The 19,532-nt window shown below is 34.9% G+C and overlaps 1 protein-coding gene across 5 annotated transcripts in view; it reads left to right on the top strand.

The window, feature by feature from the left end:
* Window positions 1–19,532, top strand: part of ANKRD28 (ankyrin repeat domain 28) — a 129,490-nt gene that overhangs the window by 99,119 nt on the left and 10,839 nt on the right. For 4 of the 5 annotated variants that reach the window (XM_083877106.1, XM_083877105.1, XM_083877107.1 and 1 more), the window contains exons 9-21: window positions 3,535–3,613; window positions 4,034–4,148; window positions 4,567–4,649; window positions 7,053–7,116; window positions 8,427–8,495; window positions 10,045–10,185; window positions 12,908–13,019; window positions 13,645–13,671; window positions 14,559–14,633; window positions 15,626–15,827; window positions 17,257–17,344; window positions 17,751–17,868; window positions 18,457–18,676. In XM_083877106.1, coding sequence (XP_083733232.1) covers window positions 3,535–3,613; window positions 4,034–4,148; window positions 4,567–4,649; window positions 7,053–7,116; window positions 8,427–8,495; window positions 10,045–10,185; window positions 12,908–13,019; window positions 13,645–13,671; window positions 14,559–14,633; window positions 15,626–15,827; window positions 17,257–17,344; window positions 17,751–17,868; window positions 18,457–18,676 — 1,393 coding nt within the window. The remainder of the gene's footprint in view (window positions 1–3,534; window positions 3,614–4,033; window positions 4,149–4,566; window positions 4,650–7,052; window positions 7,117–8,426; window positions 8,496–10,044; window positions 10,186–12,907; window positions 13,020–13,644; window positions 13,672–14,558; window positions 14,634–15,625; window positions 15,828–17,256; window positions 17,345–17,750; window positions 17,869–18,456; window positions 18,677–19,532) is intronic. The other variant, XM_083877104.1, reaches the window with a different exon arrangement.

Below are 19,532 nucleotides of genomic sequence, written 5' to 3'. Positions count from 1 at the left end.
TTCCTATTTGTTTTCATAGCCTTCTCACTGTCCACTGTAGAACAGTGAATCTTATTAAGCATTGCTCGTTACTGCAGCACTCCTTTCTCACTATTCAGGATTTCCATGCATGGAAGAACACATTGAAATGAGTATATAATGGGACAGTATTAATTGTTTTATGACTCTGTTGCTGCTTGAAAATTCAGTGACCTAAATAGAAAAAGTTTTTTACTTCCATTGCTGGTATTAGAACATAAGAATAGTTGCTAGGGAGAGGTTTCATTTGGAGGAATGCTGTGACATGATAGACCCGCATTTCCTTTCCTTCAGGGAAGCTCGGTAGTCTGAATACTGTTAATATGTGAGTAATCACTCAATAAGACACCTTGTGTGTATTATTTCTAATAGAAATTACTGTTCTTAGCAAATTTGCTATGATCTAAGTATTTTGTGGATATATTTTCTCTAGTGACAGAGGAGATTGACATGATTTCTTTCCTATTACCACATTTAGCTGAGTTTCAGTGAAGACAACAAAAGTTACCATTAGCCCATAGCTGTCCTGTCATGTGCTGTGATCCTGTCTGATCTCCTTAAATCACACAGCTGTAGTTAGCTTGATATTTAGAGAGAAGACCTTAAAGACATAAAGAAAGGGAAATGGAAGCAAAGTTTAGAAGATATCTCCCTGCTTCTGCAGTCCAGTCTACTGGCATCTCAGGAAGTAGTGATTTGCTTAATAGAGCCTTGATATTTCATTGCTTAAAGAAATGTTTGGCCGCTGGTTCTGGTCCTATATATCCTTTTCTAATGTCTTAGAAGGGAATTCTGAAATTCCCTTAGAAGGGAATTCTTTACCTAGCAGTTCAGCTTCAACATGGGAATTGTCTTCATTTAATTTTATGCTTGTTCTACATTTATATCTTGATAGACAATTGCATAATTGCATGTTGCGTTATTCCTGGGCTGGAAAGGAACCTGAGACTGTTAGACATAAGAGAGACATTCTCATAAAATCCATTGTCTTAGAAATCCATGTTAAGTGCATTTTTTAAGTAAATTTGAACAGAGTAAATCTAAAAATTGCTTTTTGATTGTACTGTGTTTTTTCATTTATAAGTGGAAAATGATTGTGTGGCTTGTTTTGCTGTTCTTTGCAAGATCTTACTAAAGTTCTCTTGTGAGGGTTCTCACTTAACTACAGTGCTCTTCACTTTCTAATATTGTCACCTTAAGTTATTCCTATGTTTTGTAAGCTACATTATTAGATCTGCTTTTTCAGCTCCATCTTCTTCCTCTTCGTTAGCCTTCCTTTGAAATACAGATTTATCCTGTCTAAGCCAGTGAGACTGCAGGCTACTTTCATCTGAGTCCTTAAATTCTTCTGTCTGTTACTTCAGTAAGCTTATTTTATATGATAATTTTTCTTTAAATTAATAGATTCTATAGATTCTTCAGGTTGAAGAAGGATAGAAGTGAGGGAAACAGTCACCAGATATCTGACAGTTGTTTTTAAGTAATTGGACTCAAACAATTAATGGTTGGATAAAGAGATGAGAACTAAACTGTAGGGAGAAAGATGAAAGAAAATTGGAGCACAGAGGTTACTTGGGGAAGTTGTCACTTATGGTGTGTTTATTTGGCCTTTTCTTAAGGCCTCCCATGGCAGAAATAAAATTGATGATCTAATTTCTCAAGAGGATTTCAGCCCCATTTTCTGTGTTTAGTTGCATCTGCTGTGGATGTGTGGATGTTGTCTTTCAGATTATTTATGGTCAAAGAAATCTGCTAGCTGGAAGATCTGGAGATAACTTGGCTTTTCTTATCGAGTATTTTATTTCTTTCAATCTAGGTCTGAGAAGACAGTGTTTCACATAATTGCATTGTTATGCTGTTCAGGGCAGTGACAAATGAAAAATTCTGTATCCATCCCTAAAAGGGTCTCCAGCAGACTCTCCAGTATCACATCCATAGAACCATATCCATTTGGTGTCAAAAGGAGAGTAAATATGGGAAGACACTTCTGCATACAACAGCAGTTTGTGATGTTTCAATACAAACATTCACATCATATATTCCTTTACCATCTTTGTCTATTTTAACTTTATATTTTGTGAACATTTCATACTCTTCAAAGCCATCATTGAAAACATAGATGTGGTGTGCATGTGCATTTGTCATGGTTTGAAAGCAAACAAGTGAGAGACTCCAAGTCAGAAATACAATTTAATAAGAAGAAAGGTAAGAAGGTAAAATAAAATAAATGCAATACAAAAAATCCACTGACAGAGTCAGAATACAACCTGAGCAGGATGGTGGAAGCAGTCCAGATGAGATGGTCTTCCTGAAGCAGTGATCCTGTAGAAAGGTCTGGTAGCTCTGGTAGGAATCCAGTGGGTAAGGGCTGCTTGTACTGTCTCAAATCCCAGATTATATCCAGGTGGGAATGCTTGGCTCCTCCCCCTGGGCAGAGCATGTCACAATGGGATGATGAGTTGTGAAGATGGCCCATTAAACAGAGATAACCCCTGGAGGGAGTTACCTGTGAGTCATGGGCAAGACGTTGATGGGCCATTAGCAGAAGACAGCCCAAAGGCAGGGGGCCTGGGAAGAACACTGCCCCACCTGGTTTCAACAGCTCATGAAGACGGTGATAGAATAAATACTTTGTGTGCATCCTACACTACAACCCCGGACAGCATTCAAGGGGCCTTTGATTTTCTGTGTTGTGTTTGCAATTTTTTGAGTGCATGTGTAGAAACTTATTTCTGCAGTAAAGCTTTCCCATTACCTGTGCTAAGTACAAGGGGAAAATAGTTCCAAAGTAATAGCAACCGAAAAAATGGGTTTGTAAATGCACTGAGAATGAGCTGTTAAAAACTGAAGTTTCCTTATGCGTTACTGTTGACCTGCTTCAAGGATGTCTTTACTGGGTGAATGACTAAGTGCACATTTAAGGTGAGCATTTCAAATGTATAGTACCTAGTAGGGTTGAATAGTTCTACCCTAGGATTACTTGTGGTTTATGATAAATTGCTTACAAACATCACTTTACAGAAATTTCCAGGATACACATGAACTTTGTAATGTGTTGTCTTCTAATATAATGTGTAAACCTCTCTAGTAAATACAGCTACTTTCTTTCAAGAAACAAACTTAAAACATGGTTTTAGCCTTGGGAAGGGGTGGGGTTGGACATAGACTTGTTGCTGAAATTGTGTGCTGTCATCATTCTCTTGAGAGTTACTATCTAAAGGACATAAGTGTGAGTGAGTGGGCATCCTTGAATTGTCACTCACAGCTGGAAGAGTGACTAAGAGCAGCTCTTGTGAAAAGCTTACCATGTCATGCTGACTTGTCATTGCCAGCATCTGTCTGGCAAAAGTGCACAGAAGCAATTTAAACAGTGGAGTGTAGAGAAAAGAAGAAAGAAATGTTCTTTTTGTTGCGGGTTTGTGGGTTTGTTGTTTTTTGGTGGGGTTTTTTTTGTCAATTCTGATTAGTTGCTGTTACTGGCCATAAGTAAATGTGGTATTTTCTTTCCTTTTCCAGAGTAAAGATGGGAAAACACCTTTGCACATGACAGCAATCCATGGTAGATTTTCAAGATCCCAAACCATCATTCAAAATGGTAAAAATGGGGAGGGAGTATTTTTGTCATAAGCTTTCCTGTTCGGATGTTTTCATCCTCTTGTATTGGTAACAACAAGCTGAATTTTTTTTGTGTCCAGTAATAGTGATGGAGTCTGGCATATCTGTTTATGAAGTTTGATAAGTTACAGTGATGAACTGTTTCTTTTTTAGAATGCAGAAATATATATATATATAGATATAGATTTGTTTTCCATAACCCAGGTTGTAGAGAGTTTTTCCCATAAGGTTGCATTATAAAATGCTTTTCTCTACCACTGAAATCTATATAGGTTTTAAATCCAAACAGTCAGTCCCTGACAATTAATAACGTTGCTTGAATGATCATCAATGCTGTTTTTCTAACTAAGTATCTGTATGCCTACATATACCCTTACTTAGTAATTACTCTTTATTATAGGAGCTGAAATAGACTGTGAAGATAAGAATGGAAATACCCCTTTGCACATAGCAGCTAGATATGGCCATGAGCTATTAATCAACACTCTGATTACGAGTGGTGCTGACACTGCAAAGTAGGTAACTTTACTGACATGAATGCAAGCTGACATAATTTAGAAGTGTATTTATTAGGTTAACAGAACTAGTACAATTTTTAATATCATCTTCAACTTGCAATAGGAAATACTTTGTTTATTATCCTGTATTGTACTTGTGAGTAGCTAGTCAGTATATCATAATTTGTACCAAAATAAAGAGAGATAGATGTTTCTGTAATGCATTTGAAGTAAAAGCTGTGAAAGTTTTAACAGGCTGTAACACTGATAATGCATGCTGATAGCTTGGAAGGAAGTGTTTAAGATGTGAAGTTAGTTCAGTATTCTAATTAGGTGGCTTGCTGAAGCCACCATGCATGTGCACTTAGGCACACAATTGTGTTTGTTTTATTTTAATTGCAATAAAACTGTGATACCTGATTATGGTGTATCTTAGGCGGGGTATACATGGGATGTTTCCTCTCCATTTGGCAGCATTAAGTGGATTTTCAGACTGCTGCAGAAAGCTCCTCTCATCAGGTAGGATATTCTTTTAAAGTCTCACAAAATGCTTTGAACTTCATTTTTTATTTCACAGAATAACTTTTAATTAAATCTTGATTTAGTGATACATAGAAATCCTTATAGTTTACTAGTACCTTGGGGCCAATGCTTGTTTTTTAATGGACAGTCCGTAGTTAAAGAGACTGCAAACTTTTGCAGATGTAAGTTAAAAAGAAATTCATCCAAATTTTAATAGTGCATTTATAATTTCTTTAATACTGTGTTTGTGCATTTAGCCGTAGAGGTAGGGTGATTGGTTTAAACCATAATGAAACTTAAAGGAGAAGGATTGATAGTCTTTTTTATTACTTCGTGGCGCATCGTGCAATTTCCATTCCATGGTGTCTTTAGCTTAATACAGATCAGTCTATTCCTGTCTGTTCCTGTAGTGGGCATCTAATAGCTCTGAAGACTCTGTGGACTGCTATATTAAGAAACTGTTGCATTGGTATTATGTTGTTTATCAAATGCAATGCAAACTGCACTTTTCTTTTGATGTTTGACTCCTTCCTGAAGATTAGGATGTTGGAAGGTCATTACTTCTCTTGTTGGCCAGAATCTTATGTGAATTCTGAGCTCTTGGAACTATTGCAATTCTGAGAAAGTAGATTTACCCAAATGAAGCTTCTGGAATAGAAGAAGAATAAACTAAATGGTTCTGTATTAATCTGAAGACACCTGATGTTTTTTATAAAAAGTTAAGTGGGGAGGAGAGAGTTGGGGAAAAGTAAGAGTAAGAAGTTGTTTCCCCAGCTTTATAGTGTTTGTTAGGGAAGCCTGGGAGAAGAAATGAAAAATACAACTGAAGCTACCTACTGCTAAGGCTTTTTATTTACTGTCCTGTCATGGGCAAGCTTGCAAGGATTTATTTAAGGAAAGAACTGTCCAATACTTGACAATATTTCAACTGGATGTGTTCAAAATGAGGGATACTGGCTCTTTCTCCTTCCTGTATGTGCTCTGGTGCTGACTGTGCCTTACTGGAGGTTCAGTATGACAGAGGAAGTCATGTGGAGGACTTGCAAGAAGTTTCTGTGGCTTTTACATGAATTGAGAAAACTTGGAGGCAAATCTAGCCTGGACCAGATAAGGACTTGAAGAGTATGTTCAGCTTTCAGGCTAGAAAGACTAGATACTGCTAAGAGATTTTAGGATGTGCTCTTGGAGTGGGGATTGGTACGTGCAGAGTATGAGAAATGTCTCTTTTACGTAAATTAAACTCTCTGATTTTTAAATGCTTTAATATTCATGTGCAAACCTTAACAAAGTGTCACCAACCTGCCTTGTCTCTGTACTGAATGACATTCAAGTAGCGAGTGATGGTAGACAAGCAACTTAGGGATGTGGACAGGCATCAAAGGCTATTCTTCAAACCAAAATAGTAAACTCTCCTGAATTAATTGCTATAGAGCATTCTCTGTTGATGTGGGATAAGAGCATAGTGGTGCATACAAAACCTGTTTTAGGGGATATGGAGTAGGAAAACAGTCTTGAAATAATAACGTTCTTGAATAACCCGTCTTGTGTTGTTCACTATCTATTTTTATTGAACAGTTCCTAAAAAAATAATAATAAAAAATAATTAAAAAAAAATAAAAATAAAATAATAAAAAAAAAATAAATAAAAAAGCCAGCATTCCCAGGTACCACAACTGGAGATTTAGTAAATCAGTTACATTACACAGGAGCAAACCTCTCCTGAGAGCGTAGTAGTTTTCTCAAACCAAAAATGTAGCTTTGAAACCTGATTTAAATAGTAATCTTTCTGTCAAAATAGATGGTTAGATATGGAATTATACAGTTAAAGTTTGTGATCTTGGATTTGAAGTTCCACAGCTGAGCCTTTTCGGAAAGAGAAAACTACAGTGTTCTGCAAAGAGCTCCTCTGTAATTAACTGCTATTTGCAGCCATCACTCCAACTCAGTAAAGTTCTTTCTTTGGGACAAAAGCACTAAACTCAAGGATAAAATTTACATATCTCCTATATTTAGTAATACTGACATCCCCAAAAATTAATAATCTCTGCACAACAATGATAAATTCTAGTGTATCCTTCAATTTTCATATAACCTGTATATCTTATATTCAATAGTAAATGGCACTGATATATTAGCAGGTAAATAGAATGAGACAGAACACGGCCTCAGTGCAGCTATTTGTCTTTTACCTTACCCCTTTCAGTTTTATTCAAATGCCTGTTTTTCAAAGCATTGTAAATAGCAAGGACATGTTTCAAATGAAGTAATTTTTAATGCTTGAGTGCTCTTTTGCAGATAGCTGTTAAGTTTGCTTAGCAAGCATTTCTCTTAACAGCAGATGACAGCAGTTTTGTGAAAGGTGATGTTACATAATGATTTTACAAAATATTTGCTTTGTAGGTTTTGACATTGACACACCAGATGACTTTGGCAGGACTTGTCTTCATGCAGCTGCAGCTGGAGGGTGTGTAAAAAAGCATTCATGCTTTTAGATTCAGTGTTTCTTTTTCAAATGCTGATCATTCTTGTTCTCTTTTTCTATTATCTCCTCTCTGTTTTTCTTGCCCTCTCCCATTGGAACTTATGTAAACATGAAAATAATTTCAAGATGAATTCTATCTGCAAACAAAAAATTAATTAACTATTCAGCTTAATAAGTCGTTGCTGGAGTACAGTGTCCAAGTATCATCAGCCTTACGTTAGGTTTATGTTTGGGGATGAACTGATTCTTTTTTGTTTTAATTTCCCAAGGATGCTGATAAAATTTTTAGAATTTATAGCATTCAAAGATGGCATGCCCACCTCAGATCACTGTGGCTCATGAGATAGAGAACAGCAACTTTGGGAAATTTGTTTTTACCAAATCCATTAATAAAAGGTCAGTCTAAATAAACTAAAAGCAATAATTAAATTCCAGAGTTTAAGTGGATGAAGTAGTCAGAACTACTTGCTCATCACTTGAGTTGTGATCCATATTGATTATTGTTATTGTATTGTAGGTTTTCTATAGCAGCTACTCAAAATTGCCTGGAAGAATTGGGTAATAAATTTCATGATACACTTTGTGGGACACAAAAACTCCATGATATTGATATTTTCATTTTTCTGTTTGAATGTTGTTTAAGTAATACTGTTAAGCAATCATTCTAAGTCAAAAGTACATACTAGATACGTCCTTGTTGCGAGTGATAGAGGTTAAAATGCTATCTTTTCATATAAAAGCCAAATAGTTTGTGACACATGTCCTCACTCATCTCCAGTTTAGGAAAGTAACCAAAAATAGTGTTTAAACAATAAACAATATAGTACATCTATTATGATGATAATATTTTATTGAAAATTGATTACACTAAAAAGCAAAATATAAATGTTTCAACTTACATTTGGCCTTAAAAATATGTAGTAAAACCTTGCCTCTGTGCTGGAATCCTGGTGGCAAAAGCATGGGACATTCATGGGTTATTGTTTGTTTATAAGAATTCAATTTTTTATTGAATTAGGTTCATGTTTATGTGCTTTATGCATGCCATTTGGCATCAATTAAATTTATATATGCGATCTTGAAATAATTTCTATTCTTTATTGGATTGGTCCAAAAAATTATGGAGTCTATTTTACATACAGAAATGTATATATCAAAAATTCCACATGGTAGTTCAGTTCCATTAAAATGAACATACGAGATGTACATGTCTAGCAGTTTTGATATTTATAGAGGCCAATATTAAGGAAATAAAGTTTGCAATCACAAATAATAGTGTATTAATTTAATAGGAATTTGGAGTGCCTAAATCTTCTGCTAAATACTGGTGCAGACTTCAACAAAAAGGACAGATTTGGAAGGTAAGACATTCCGACATTCCAGATTTGTATATTGGAAAGAGCAGTTTTAAGTAGTGCAGTAGCAGCTTATTGATATGTGGCCAAGTCTGTTTTCCAGTTTAAATTTTTTTTTATGATATGATGTCTCTAATAAACTGTGTTTCAGCATATGTTCTCCAAAGTCATAAACATATTTTGTAATCCTGTTTTGTTAGGTAGGTGTTAAGTCTTGTTTTTAAAGGCTGAATTTCACATTCAGCTGTAATTTTTGTGAACTTTTTTTTCCTTATGACAGGGGTCTAATGTGTTTAAATGGCTCTCATCCAAGCACATTACTAATGTTTTCCAAATAATGTATTAGTCAAATCTATAAATCTGTGTCTATTTCTAAGCTCTTTTATTAAAATACCCAGTATTTTATTATAACTGCTTCACCTTTTTCCTTTCATGACATCCATCCCTTTCTGTTTCCCTGCTTGAGCTCTTAACTCTTTTGGAATGGCATTAATTTCTATTTTTAGTATAGGATTATTTAAGTTTAGATGGCAGGATCAGTACTCATGTAAAATCTCACATCACACCATGGAAAATATGATTTTCTGGGATGTGAAGAGCAGGAGTAGGACTTAAAGTTACAGATCCAAAGTTGTATTTTGCTTTAAATTCCACTTCCATTATTTCCTGAGAAAGGAACAACTATCTGTCAGAACTTTTGTCATCGAAGTTAGGGTTTCCTTTTGGTTTGGGTTTTGGTTTAACGTTCACGTTATGTAGAGCAATTTTTTCAGGAGATGGAAAATATTAGTTTAAAATGGAGACAAATGGGAGGAAGACATTTTAAGTGAGAGGAAAAAGCCTGTCTCCTCAAAATCAAGATATTTATAGCAGCAGTCTCTTTTTAAAAACAGGGAATGGAATTCTGAGTCATATTGGTCTTTTTTAAATTTTAGCTAAACTGGCATATTTAGAGTATTGTTTATGTATTTGAAACTAGGATAAGTTTTCTTTGAGATTATACATCAGTACTAATATTTCATGGTTTTGTTACAAGAAGACAAGGTATATTTAACAGTGCCTCTGCTATGTCAGTATAGATAAAAATAAATAATGTTGTCCTTTGTTAGGCAAATTGTGGTTTGTTTATTAAAAATGTCTGCTTGTGCTATTGTTGTATTTTATTTGTGCTATATTTAGTTGTTGTGCAATTTTTGATTTTTCCATATTTTTCCATGTGGCTTAAAATTACTTAACAGAAAATAGTATTTCTGACATAAACTGGATTTCCCTCTCTTAAGTTTACGCAAGAAAATTCACATAAAGCTTCCTTTAATATGAACTTTGTGCATATTTTGGCTGGGAAGTAAATTCGCTATATACTATTCAACATTGTTAAGTGGTCCCTAAAAAATGGCCCTATTCTTTAGTACTGTAATGATGCATTCTTCATCACAAATACATATTTAAAAATGTAAGGAGGATTTAAGTTTCACTTTATTTTGTTTTTTCTGTCTCTATAATATTATTTTGCTGTTATTTACCATTGTACTTTTTATTTAAATGTGTACTAAAGAACTCCACTCCATTATGCTGCTGCCAATTGTAATTATCAGTGCCTGTTTGCCCTTGTGGGATCTGGAGCTAGTGTGAATGACCTTGATGAGAGGGGTTGTACACCTCTGCACTATGCAGCTGCATCAGACACAGATGGGAAGTAAGTGGCATGCTTTGTACTAAAGCCTTTCTCATTAGTAACATTTGAGCTGTGAATTTCGTGTGTGTTCTGCCTTCAGATTTGCCAAATACATCTCTTGTATTTTTAAAGATTAAACTTGACAGTGGTGTGTGCATCGTATATAAAAGGCTTTATGTAAAAAAATATTTCAGAGGAAAAAAATGAACAGCAGAAAAAGGTATTGTAAAAAATCTATGTCCTATAATGCAGATTTCCTAAATCAGGAATTAATTGCGTTCTTAATCCCATCTGCTGTGTAGCAGTTGAGTAAATATCTTTTATGGGGGTTTTTAAGTTAGTTGTGGGCAGTAGGGTCATCTGGCCTTAAAATTAAATTCCGATGAAGGATGGGTATTAACTTGGTATTTCAATATAAGATGCTTCATCTATTTGATGTTTGAGTAAACCAGAGTTGTAATGCCAAACATGACTGTCCCTTGATAGTGTAAATGTTTATGAGGTATTACACTTTTCTTAATGAAATGCATCCAGAATCTCTCACAAATCCATTGATCTCTTACATATATTTATTTTCTAACCAAAGGTTATATTTGACATATTTATTAATTACTTAAATGCTTATATGCAAAGTGTGTATAGGTAGCACCAAACTGATGAGTTTATTTAAAGCTCCAGACATTGGATATATTGAGGAGACAAAAAGAGCATCATTTTTTGTGCACTCACTCACATATGCAGGTCGGGGTGTGCAGCAGCACATTCCACATTCACACAGTGACACCTTCCCTGGAGAAGTGCTGCTTTATGCCAAATCATCTTTTTTTTAATACAGCACCTTTTAAAGGGTGAGGTAGCAATAGGAATGAGGTGGTGTATAACTTACAAGATTGGGTTTTGAAGGCAAAATAAAGAATACTTTCATGGCAATTTAACTTATAGTTGAAGAATGTGCCTTTTTTATGTAAAGCTAGATTTTAAAATTAAATTGTCTGCTGCTTTTTAGAAATAATTTCAATTCCTGCTGGAACTTGCTGAGATAATTTTACTTCAATTGCCCTCTCACAGGTTGAGCTAGGATTAATTTTAGCTTCACAGTTGCTCTGAAAATCTCCAAACTATAATGGTTCTTCAGATGACATTGTTTTGCCATCTGTCTTACAAAAGGTATGAGCAGGAATGATGATGACAACACTGCAGAGCTCTGTGAGGTAACTCAAAGCATCATCTCTGGAGCCCACGGGCTGTTGCCCTTCTGATTAACATTTAGGTCTCTGGAACAGTCTGCAAAGCAGAATGGCCTGAGGGGAAGCCTTTTATATTGATGCACCAAGATGAGTAGTAACAGCTGGAAAACCAGTACTGCTCAGGTCATTCAAAACAGGAATGAAGTTAAAAAGGATTACTGGAGTTGGAATATAAAGCCTGGGAAAAAAAACATGTCAGGAAATCATCTATATAAAATTCCAACAATATTTATATGTGGTTTTGTGGTCTTTGTTCAGAGATCTTTAGAGACAGAATTTAAAAACAGGGATGTTTTTGCTGAAAAATTAAAAAGAAAGTTAGAACAAATGAAATGTAAGAACTATAATTCTTACTTAATGAGACAAATTGATTCATCTTTGGGTTCTCAGAAATCTCATCTCATTTTAATTCAAACAAAACCATGCAAGCACAGTTGTCATTAATGAAATCCAGACATTTGTTTACTGGGCAAATAAAACCTGAATTGATTGGTTAGATATGCTTTACAAGTAGCTTTTTATTAGCTACACTGAACTATTTTTAAAGTTACTTGCATCTTCTGTTACATATGCTATTCTTTAAAACTCAAGAAATTTTACCTTTTTCATTACGCACTAAGTCTTTGTTTACAATGGGCAAAAAATGATGGAAATGAGAGTTCACCTTAGATAAATAAGTATTGAGTGATCTCAGAGAGAAGAAGGGATGGTGATCTGTTGTACACTTCAGAATAACATGGCTTCACCAGCAAGTTCAAGGTCATGATAATGACTTTGAAAAATGTTGCTGAAATGATAGACAATATAAAATTATGAAATAGCAAGGCTTTTCCTTGCAATCATTTGGTGTGCACACATGGAATCTCTTAAAACAGAAAACTAGGGAGTGAGCTGACTTGAATCCCCCATTTCTCATCCTCCTGGCTGAGTGTGGTTGAAACTGGGCTGATCATGATCATGATCTGCCTTATAAATTTGTCTCCTGAAAGTAAGGAATGGTAAGATAAAAGTATGACAACAACTGAGTATTTACTGTATAAATAAAAAAAAAATAGTGTCTACTAGTGGAAGTGTGTGTGTTACTCTTGTATGCTACCACGAAGAACTGCTTCCCTTCTTTCCATATAACATACAGAAGAAGGGATTAATGCAGAAAAGCATACAAAATAGTAATCACTGGTATTAGCAAAGGTAACTGCAGCTGTGTTAGCTAGGTGGAAAACAGCCATGAAATACTAGTTTTAACCAAGTCAGATAACTCAGGAGATACAGGATGTCTGCAGAGAAGGATTATTTCAAATTTTGAAACTTCGTGATTGACCTTTATGTTTGATGTAATGAGGTAGGCTTTCTCTGGTCCTAGCCAATATCATACATTAAATCAGTGTCCCTGTGTGCTGTATTCTATTTTCCAGTTGAATTGGAACAATTTATCACTTAGCATTAAGTTGAAATTCAGCACTTAGATACATGGTTGCATATGTCAATTTGAATAGGTGCCTGGAATACTTGCTAAGAAATGACGCCAACCCTGGGATCCGAGACAAGCAAGGATACAATGCAGTTCATTATTCAGCTGCTTATGGTCATCGCTTATGTCTTGAATTGGTAAGAGAACATTTCCTAGATGAAAGGTGTAACAGCTGCTCTTACAGGGTGTGATGGAGAGGCCAGGAGACTCCTTCACCTTGGCTGTCAGCTGGTCAATACTGTTTTTCAGCCTCTGTGCAGATAAAGTTAAGCATTTGGTATTCTTAAAATAGAAGCAAGGTGAGGAGCTAGGATGCTAGATACTGGCTTTAAAAAAGAAAAAAAATCTCAGATGAAGAGATAACTGGTTGAAGTTGTGAGATATATTTGTTTTGGTTTGTTTCTTCATTTAGACTACACTATTTTTTTTTTTCTGAAATAAAATAACCACAAGTTATCCCATTGAGAACTTTTAAGAAATTTCATGACTGTAATTTGAATGGAGCAAATGAAAATGTGGGGAAGAAAGAAGGCACCTTTAAAGAAAAGATGCCTTATAAAATAGTTCATGCAGTTACAGTAACTAGTGGCCACATAATAGAATTTCAGATAATAAAGCCATAGTTAGTTTTTTATTACTCCCTTTGCAAAAATATGTAGGTTATTTGATATGCTGTGTTATACAACCTCAGTATTTTTATTAAAATTGTGCTTTTATATTTAAATGTATTCAAACATGAATTGTGGATGTTTTTAATGACAGATTGCAAGTGAAACGCCTCTAGATGTTGTAAGTGTATTATTTCTCACTTTTTAAGTACTACTATAGAGCAAAAGGGAACATGTACTGTTAAAAATACTGCTTATTTTTTAGACTTACTCAACCATTTCTTCAATGCATGAATGTATTATTTAATTTCAACTGCTATTTAGATCTAATTGGACTTTATAAATTTGAAACGGGAAATTATTTTTTAAGGCATGTGGTTTTTTACTTAAGCAGTTGCATGACCATGATATAAAAGTGTGATAATGAAATTTTCATTTGAATGTATTTGGTGTTCTTCAAATACTTTGATGTTTTAATTCTACTAATGTACTTAATTAAATATGGTCTTGAAAAAGACCCAGAAGTAAAACTTCAGAACACATTTGAAAGTCACAAATAGAAATCTATATACATAGATATTTTAATGCTATAATGCTTTTTCTTTTATTGAGTCCATTTTTTCTCTCTGAGAAATATTTTCCTGTTCTGAGAAATCTGTCCTGCCTTTTGGCCTTCCATTTTGTTTTCTTGCTGACTTCTCACCTAATCAAAATGCTTACTTGGCTGATATTTGGGGGTTTTTTTGCTGCTGCTGCTGTCACCTGTCCTTGTCTTCCCTTTGTATTCATCTTTCATATTGCTACTTCAGAAAAAATATTAATTTTAATTTAGTTTCTGATTGAAATATTGCATTATTATTCAAAAATAAACTATTGGGGTTGAAGCATGAATATGGGGGAGGTGTTGCAGTTGAAATTGAAGATCAGGACATCTGTAATTCTATACTGTTCTTCCTACTTTTTCTCCTTTATTTTTCAATCAGTTTATATGGGAAACTGTAGTTATTATTGCTGAGTGTTTTCAAAGGTGAAGAGGTTTTGCACTCACTCTGACTTTCTCTCTTTAAGCTGATGGAAACATCAGGTACTGACATGCTGAATGACTCAGACAACAGAGCGCCCATAAGTCCGCTGCATTTAGCTGTAAGTGCTCAGTTCATTAGTGATGACAGGTCGTCTGGCAGCAAACAGTGGTTCACAGGTTTATTCATTGTGGATTTTTCAAAATAGGTTAATAAACAAAATGCAAACATATGTACTAATATGCCTGAATGAAATATACAGGATGATTTTTGCACGTCACTTGAAATTTGCTTCATGGAACAGCTTTCATGTGGAATCTTCTAATTAAAATTTATGCTAATGAAACTTTTATAAGACTTGTTCTATAAGTAATTATGACTTTTTAAATCACTATATTGTTTTACTCTCATAATTGTTTAGTATGAGAAATGTTTGTCCTCAATACTTAGGAAAGATTTGCACAATGGAAGTGGTGTAGGACAGTGATGAAATTCTGTCTATACAAATATATTCAAAATACAGACTAACCAGCTCAATGTGGAGCTTTGATCTTTTCGCTGAATTTAGAGCTATTGAAAAACCACACTATACTTTCTGCAACTAGTGTCATGCAGTACATAAATATATATAGATGTATATATACAAAAAGTAAAAAATAATATTTGATAGTGGTAAATGAAAGTTATTTGTATTGCATTCTTGTTACAGGTGCTTTAAAAATATTTTATGTAAAAAGCTAAAAGGAATTATTTAAGTTTGCTTATGCTCCTCACTTGAAATAATCTGAGGATGATGTAACTACAACATAAAGTGATGGAACATGCAGTAGTCAAAATACTGTTATTTATGCAGATTGAAGACAGATGATTTTCTGAGAGTAGTTGCAGTTGCTGACTGAAGGGATAAAATAGAAAAACCCACCAACCTTCTTGCTGAATATGTGGGTTTTTTTAAATTGGTCATAACTATTGTAACTACTTATGTGCTGCATCGGTTGCACTTCTGCATGCTGAAATAAGAATAGTCTCTTTACAGTTTTGTTTATGTAGTTCTGGCAAGAAAAGGAAAAATATTAAGGATGGGAAAATTAAAGAATTTTCTTTTTCATGTAGGCCTATCATGGCCACCATCAAGCTCTGCAAGTGCTGGTACAGTCACTACTGGACCTTGATGTGAGGAATAACAATGGAAGGACACCACTGGATCTTGCTGCCTTTAAGGGACATGTGGAATGTGTAGATGTGCTCATTAATCAGGGAGCATCAATCTTGGTGAAAGATTATGTTGTAAAGAGGACCCCAATTCATGCTGCAGGTATGTGCTAGTCACTAATCTCCAAAATTGTGCCTTTTGAAGTGGATAATCTGTTTAGAAGTCTCTGTCATTAATGCTCTAAGAAATAATGTTTAGGGACAGAGGATGACTTTTAAGGTATATGCTGTACTGAGAAACATGTAGCAAAAGAACTGTAGGCAGGAACCAGTATTAATCCAACAAATGAGCTGAGTCCAAGGGCTGCTGTTCCACAGTTCCCTCTGGAAGGGTGGATTGTCCTTGTCCATTCAACTGGCTGTGCTGACAGGTGTCAGTGACATGTCCCTGCTTCTCTCCTCGTCTTTCACCCAGCCCAAACTACAGACCCAAATTTAGACAGGCAAATTGCATTGCCTGTCTTGGCAATAAAATGCTGCTAAAAATGACTGGAGTCTTGGAGAATTTTGGCAGTTTGAGAAGAGACATGAAAACTTACTTTGATTCTTTTCCAACGATTTAAATGACTTCTAAGCATTTTCAAAATAACAGCATTCATTTGCAGTATTTTCTTGCTGACTTTCCTAGAAAAAAATCTCTAGGCCTGCCTTTCTCTGAGTCTAGAATCCACACTATAGTCTTATTTTTTTCCTTGCATTAAAAATAGGCTTATTAAATTTGACATTTATAGTAATGGTGTTACAGAAGTGTTGCAGTTAAAAAGAGCATTATGTACAAAACATTGTCATTCTAACCACTTAACTTGTTGTCCATGGGCGCAAGCTGCATTCTTCTATTTGATTGAGCTTTTCTAACTTGTGTTAGTATGTCTGTCAGCTACAGAAACATGAATTGTTGTGCTTGTGTGGACTGAATACTGCAGCTGTAGGTCGGAAGTAATTTCCTTTCCAAGAAGCAATCATCTATCTTTCATGAGTTGCATTTAAATGAGATTTCTCAATTTTCTGTTTGTTCTTTTTCCATTTTTTATAATTCTTTGGTTTATTACATCTATGCATTACATTTCCTTCCATTTTCTAAATGTGATTTCCATTATTATTTTATAACTATGCATACACTACACTTGCTACCAGAATCTGACTATGATTTGCTAGGTATATGTTTATCTGTGCCTTAAAACAAGTAAAAATTATGCTAATTCCTATATTTTAATGTTCCTTTCTGTGTATGTTGTATAAGTATACATTCCAATTACTTTTAATATATGCAACCTCATTTATGTATTGAAAAAAATCTGTTGGCAATTGATAGTTGGAATCAGTTGTTTCTAACACTGTACAGTTGAGAATACCTGATTTCTGAAATTATTTTCTAGAGTTCATATTTTAATTTAGGTTTTAACAATTGTAAAGCTGTACAGTGGGTTTTCAAGCTAGTGGGCTTTAGTCTGAGCAGGTAGGTTGCCATTCTGTTTGAGGTCTCTACTCAAAGGCAATTAATGTTAACCCCATATTTTTATAATGTTTTACAGCTACAAATGGTCATTCAGAATGTTTGCGGCTATTGATAGGAAATGCAGAACCAGAGGATGCAGTGGACATTAAAGATGGAAATGGACAGTGAGTTTAAATGATGGACATTCTGTTCTACGCAAGTTACTGCATTTTATAAAAGGGGAAAGCAAATATTTTACAGTAGTTATTTTTAACTCATTTTAAAAGGAAATTATTGCAATAAACCTAAAGTTGGGTGTGAAAAATGTTCTTGTTCAGTTAGGAGGAAACTAAAATGTGTCTTAGTGCCCAGATACTGAGAAAAATGGATACTAGTTACTTAATCAGGACTTCTGAACTGGGGCATGTTACTTTATTTTCTCGAATCTAGAAAGCAAATGAGTGAAAGGTCATTGATGATGTAAATCTTAACAGTGTTGATTGGATGGATAACAGTTATTATACTTGACCTGAGTGCTAGTGTGTTAAATTTCCAAGTGTACATTTCCACTTTATTTCTGTCTCTGCTTAGGACTCCTCTGATGTTGTCAGTTCTCAATGGGCACACTGACTGCGTTTATTCACTCCTTAACAAAGGAGCAGATGTAGATGCCAAAGATAAGTGGGGAAGGACAGCATTACATAGAGGGGTAAGAGAATATTCTCTTTCTTTCATTTCCAGTTTCCTACAGCTAATTTCAAAAAAAGACTTAATAGGTAGTGTTAATGAGTTTCTCATTATTCCCATCTTGCCATTTTAATTTTTAATGGTATTTTTAGTTGCATTCAAAAGATGGATTCTGTCTGTTTGCTACCTACCCTCAGAATTCCTTTGGACTTCTGGAACCTCCTAATCTTGCTGTATAGTGTTGACTGGAGAGATCCTAGAGTACAGTTTTTTGTTGGAGGGAAGATAGTGTTAATGGGAGGAAGAAAAGCATGATGCATGCCAAATATTTTGTTCAAAGTCTCTGCCAGATAAGACAATTGGATGACCCCTAAAGATTAGTAGTTCATTCAGTGTTATTCCAAGAAAATATTCTGTCATAAGTATTATAATACATTGCTATTTTCCCAACAGAATGGCTGTTTTCAGGAATAAAAGTAACTTATTTTGCTTCTTTTGTTATGCCTTTAAAATGGAAGAATTTGCCTGAGATTTGCTTGCTTTAGTTCTACACCTTGGCTTATAAACATGAATATTTTCAAACTGGCCCTTTCCTGTCTCCCTCTCACAGGCAGTTACTGGGCATGAGGAATGTGTGGAAGCCTTGCTTCAACATGGTGCTAAGTCCTTACTACGAGACTGTAGGGGACGGACCCCCATCCACTTGTCAGCTGCGTGTGGCCATATCGGTGTTCTGGGAGCTCTCCTGCAGTCAGCTGCTTCTGTGGATGCAGCACCTGCAATGGCAGACAATCACGGCTACACATCACTGCACTGGGCCTGCTACAATGGTAAAATCCATTAAAATACAGCTCTAAACCCATTTGTTGATTTTGAGGGAGAAGTTATTAATACTTACAGAAGCAACATATAAAGTCTATCCTTGTTTAGTTCCTTTAAGTGAATAAGAGAAAATGGCAGACATGATATCTTGAAGAGGAATGTGTTAACATCTAGTACATAAGAGATGTTTACTTTTGCCCTACATTTTTGTCATATGCTATCTTAGTTTTGTGCCTCAAGGAGTCTTTAAAGAAATTCAGAATTTGAATAGAAATGTGCCATACATCCCAAAAGAAAAAACTTTTATAGGGAGGAATGGTTTCAGATTTAATCTGTTTTTAAACTTGCTTCATATAAAGTATGGTAGGCATAAGAAACTCAAGTGTATAAAAGTGATTCAATAAGAATGTAGTTTTTTCTTCACAGATACTTTTCATGGGATTTGGGAGTGAGGGAGGCCTTAAAATGCAGGAAGATCACTCAGCTCCTTTGCTAAAGATTTTCTTCTGTGTGTTTATTTAGAGCATAATAGAGGTTGTTTTTTATTTCATCTCTGAACGACATGATAGAGAAAAATCAAGAAGTAGCAGATTATATCTTAATTTCACCAATTCTTATTAAGTGAATAACTACTGAGTTGATGCAGCTGGATGATAAGTCCAACTAAATGTGGAACAAAAATAAACCTCAAATGGTGGAGTTGTTTTCATGGAGGCAAAATGGTGAATGTACAGAAGAATTTGAAATGCAGAGGTGCAAAGAATTAAATTAGGCATTCTGGATGTTGTTCAGACAGCGTGAGATACCTTATAAATTTCATAAAGTTTACAGTAGTATTACATGTGAGTTTGATATTCATGATTC

This window comes from Zosterops lateralis, assembly GCF_965231275.1.
Source record: "Zosterops lateralis genome assembly, chromosome: 1".
NCBI lineage: Eukaryota > Metazoa > Chordata > Aves > Passeriformes > Zosteropidae > Zosterops > Zosterops lateralis.
Note: the sequence above shows the minus strand (reverse complement) of the source record. Positions and strands in the feature narration are given on the sequence as shown.